General features: G+C 49.3%; 1 protein-coding gene across 2 annotated transcripts in view; it reads left to right on the top strand.

The window, feature by feature from the left end:
* The window catches only part of gripap1 (GRIP1 associated protein 1), a 45,994-nt gene that overhangs the window by 29,678 nt on the left and 11,931 nt on the right, over positions 1-4,385 (top strand). For both annotated transcript variants that reach the window (XM_046055264.1, XM_046055263.1), the window contains 2 exons: positions 3,816-3,911; positions 4,003-4,059. In XM_046055264.1, the coding sequence (XP_045911220.1) occupies positions 3,816-3,911; positions 4,003-4,059 (153 nt within the window). The remainder of the gene's footprint in view (positions 1-3,815; positions 3,912-4,002; positions 4,060-4,385) is intronic.

The raw sequence follows: 4,385 nt of genomic DNA, 5'->3' as shown, positions 1-4,385 counted from the left end.
TGACATCATTGCTGGGTGTGGTTCCAGGTGTAGCAGAGTTTCAGAAGCAGCCGGTTCTCCTGCACTAGAACCTGCTGCTGTGTGCCGGTTCTGATCCGGTCACAGAGCAGCATGAGACCGGCGGTGTCTCATAGGAGTTCTGATATCTGTGCAGGCTACACAGTACTTTAGCACAACACACCTGAATCCTCACAGCAGCTGTCAGAGTTTGTGTTGCATTGTGGGTAATGTAGTTCACTAAGCAGAGGAGTGTGGGATAAAAATTATCTGGATCTCTCTGCAGGAGAACATCGAGAAGAACTCTCTGGAACATCAGGAGGAGATCCAGCAGCTACAGAAACAACACACACTGAAGCTGGAGGTACACACACACACACACTAGACACACACACACACCCACTAGACACACACACACACCCACTAGACACACACACCCACTAGACACACACACCCACACCCACACACACACACCCACTAGACACACACACCCACACCCACACACACACACACACACACACCCACTAGACACACACCCACTAGACACACACACACACCCACTAGACACACACCCACTAGACACACACCCTAGACACACACCCACTAGACACACACCCACACACACACACCCACACACACACACCCACTAGACACACACCCACTAGACACACACCCACTAGACACACACCCACTAGACATACACACACACACACACACACACAGACACACACACACTAGACACACACACACACTAGACACACACTAGACACACACGTGTAGTGTGTGTAGTTTGTGTGTGTGGGGGATCTGGTGCATCTCTAATTGAGTGTGTTTCTAATTAAAGCGTAGCGGTCTCCATGGTAACACACCGCCGTGTCAGTGGTTTGTTGTTTCCTGTGTTTGACCACAGCGACTGAAACACAACTCTGGGAAACTTTTACAAATATTTCATCTTCATAAATCGTTCCGACCGGACCTTTTACATCCGTACAGTGTTGAAAGCCAAACGGCACATTCCCTGTGAAAAGAGAGAAGTTATGGGGGAGACCAGCTGTTAGCGTTAGCTCGCAGCGTCCTCCATCAGAGAAACACTGCCTTCTAACGTGAAGCTGCTTCGTTCAGAGGTTCTGCGGGTTTGTTCTGGAGCGGAGGAGCCGGCTCCTGAACCACCAACACTGAAGGAATCCTAACGGGAGCACTCCCATGATCCCACACTACTTCACGGTGCTTGTTATTGTTCTGATGAGCGGGCCCCTCACTGTGCATTTAATCAGGGGCCGTGTGAACAGCTGGGTCCAAAGGCCTCTGGGTGACTGTAGTGAAGCTGGTCCTTTCAGAAACAATGTCCAGATGGATTTCTGCACCACCAAAGCTCCAGAGAACAGTTCACTCTGTCCTGGAGAAAGACTTCGTTATCAGTGGAGTTTGATAACGAACCCATAAAGCTCAGCTCGCTGTGCATCATGGGATATGTCCGTGTGGCTGTAACGAGTTCTTTCAGCCAATCAGATAGCTGGCTGAGTTGTGGTCCTCTGAGAGAGCTGCTGTTATCTGCTGCTGACAGCAGCCAGGCAGCTTAAAGGAAAAGTTCATAACCACGGAGCGGTCTAATTAGCGGTAGGCCCGGGGCTCGCCAGGTGTGCTGAGCGCCGGCCCGTGTTGTTTCCTGTCTGCAGACGCAGCTACAGCTCAGGTAGAGAAAAGAGTCCTCGTTTGATTTCAGAAAATCGCTGATCTGTGAGCTCTAACGTAGAGATTGATGTTTCATGGGTCTGCAGGAACGTTCAGGGTCTGAGAACATAGGAACGGGTCTGAAAGAAGCAGACCAGGAACCTGAACACAGCTGTGTGTGTGCGGCAGCCTGCAGGTGTTTTAATGGAGACCTGAATTAGCAGCAGAGATTAGAGGAGATTAAATGTAGTTTAATCCCTCAAGTGGATTACAGTTGGGGGGGCAGCACTGTCTACATTTGTTCTCTTAACTTTTTTCAGCAGAAAGGAAGTGTTTCTGAGCAGGTGGACATTCTTCCAGCTGTTACAGCTGTTGGATCAGTAACATCGTGTTTTACAGTTAGTGCTGATCTGGTCCAGCCGGTCCTCCTCAGTAAGACCACTTCCACACATACAGTATCTCTAAAAGTGAGTCCACCCCTCACATGTGTGTAAATACGTGATTCTATCTTTCACATGACGACACTGAAGAAATGACCCTGTGCTCCAGTGTAAAGTAGTGAGCGTACAGCTTGTAGAACAGCGTAAAGTAGCGAGCGCGCAGCTGGTAGAACAGCGTAAAGTAGCGAGCGCGCAGCTGGTAGAACAGCGTAAAGTAGCGAGCGCGCAGCTGGTAGAACAGCGTAAAGTAGCGAGCGCGCAGCTGGTAGAACAGCGTAAAGTAGCGAGCGCGCAGCTGGTAGAACAGCGTAAAGTAGCGAGCGCCCAGCTGGTAGAACAGCGTAAAGTAGCGAGCGCCCAGCTCGTAGAACAGCGTAAAGTAGCGAGCGCCCAGCTCGTAGAACAGCGTAAAGTAGCCCTTCAACCTCCCAAAGACAACTTCTGGATGTGACGCTGAGCACGTGCACTCAGCTTCTCTGGTCGACCATGGGGAGGCCTGTTCTGAGTGGAACCTGTCCCGGTGAACCGCTGTATGGTCTTCGCCACCGTGCTGCAGCTCAGTTTCAGGGTCTTGGCGGTCTTCTTACAGCCTCGGCCGTCTTTATGTAGAGCAACCGTTCTTTGTTTCAGGTCCTCAGAGAGTTCTTTGCCATGAGGTGCCATGTTGAACTTCCAGTGAGCAGTATGAGGGAGTGTGAGAGCGACAACACCACATTTAACACACCTGCTCCCTGTTCACACCTGAGACCCTGTAACACTAACGAGTCACATGACAGCGGGGAGGGAAAATGGCTGATTGGGCCCAATGTGGACATTTTCACACTGTTACACAAGTTGTACACTCACTACTTTACACTGGAGCAAAGGGTCATTTCTTCAGTGTCGTCACATGAAAAGATAGAATCACATATTTACAGAAATGTGAGGGGTGGACTCACTTTTGGGAGATACTGTATCTGGAATCAGGACTTTCAGGGACTCAGATGAAGGTCGGGGTCCAAACTTCAGACGGTCATTGGGGAAATCTTCAGCTGCAGTGCGTTCTCTGGGGAAATCCCTGCTTCAACCAGGCGCTGCGTTCTGTATATGTATTTCTGTGATGGATGACGTTGCTGTGGTCAGAAGAAATGTTTGAATGGAAATGTGGAACTCATGGTGTTGAGGTGCGAATGATTTTTATTGAAGGTGTTCACAGATGAGCCGTAACACCCTGACCTCCGAGTAACTCTGATTACCTGGTTACCATGGCACCTGTCAGTGGATCTATCAGGTGAACATTGTAGAAGCAGGAAAAATGGGCAACGTGAGGATCTGAGCGTCAAGAACCAAACTGGGATGGTTAGACGACTGGGTCAGAACATCTCCAGACCGGTCTGCAGGGCTCAGTACCCATCAGAAGGGGTCAAAGGAAGGAGAAGCTGTGAACAGGTGACAGGATCATGGAGGGTCCGTGTGGTCCGATCCAGCAGACGAGCTGCTGTAGGTCAAACTGCTGAAGACACTGATGCTGGTTCTGATAGAAAGGGGTCAGTGGAGTCCATGGAGACGGGTCAGGGCTGTCAGGTCGTTATGTTCCTGCTGGTCAGTGTCAGTACTCATGTTAATATCAGAGGAGGCACAGAAGGAAACCTGGTATCTCCTGTCTGGACGACCTGCTGTGGTTTCTACCTGGACAGTGTAACGATGTCCTCGCTTGTCTCCCTGCAGGAGAAGCAGGCAGAGATGGAGGGACTGAAGCAGCAGCTGGTGGACGTGCAGAAGCAGAAGGACGAACACGGAGACACCATCGGAAAACTCAGACAGGTCAGAGTCCAGGTCTCGCTTTCAAAAAGCTTCATTTCCTACTTTCTTCTCCAACATCCTTCAAACTCTCTGTCTGTCTCTGTCTCTGCAGGAGATAAAGGACACTGTGGACGGCCAGAGGATTCTGGAGAAGAAGGGCAGTGCAGCGGTGAGTTTATCTGACGTTACTGAAGACAGACGGAATATATTGTGTAATTTAAGATCAGGCAGGCATGCAAATAATAATTAAAAACTAAACTGTGTGTGTGTTATTGTAAATGTGTGTGTGTGTGTGTTATTGTAAATGTGTGTGTGTGTGTGTTATTGTAAATGTGTGTGTGTGTGTGTTATTGTAAATGTGTGTGTGTGTGTGTGTGTTATTGTAAATGTGTGTGTGTGTTATTGTAAATGTGTGTGTGTGTGTGTGTGTGTTATTGTAAATGTGTGTGTGTGTGTGTGTGTGTTATTGTAAATGTGTGTGTGTGTGTGTGTGTG

This window comes from Micropterus dolomieu, linkage group LG08 (assembly GCF_021292245.1).
Source record: "Micropterus dolomieu isolate WLL.071019.BEF.003 ecotype Adirondacks linkage group LG08, ASM2129224v1, whole genome shotgun sequence".
In the NCBI taxonomy this organism is placed as follows: domain Eukaryota; kingdom Metazoa; phylum Chordata; class Actinopteri; order Centrarchiformes; family Centrarchidae; genus Micropterus; species Micropterus dolomieu.
The sequence above is the reverse complement of the archived record's forward strand: the minus strand, read 5'-3'. Positions and strand labels throughout refer to the sequence as shown.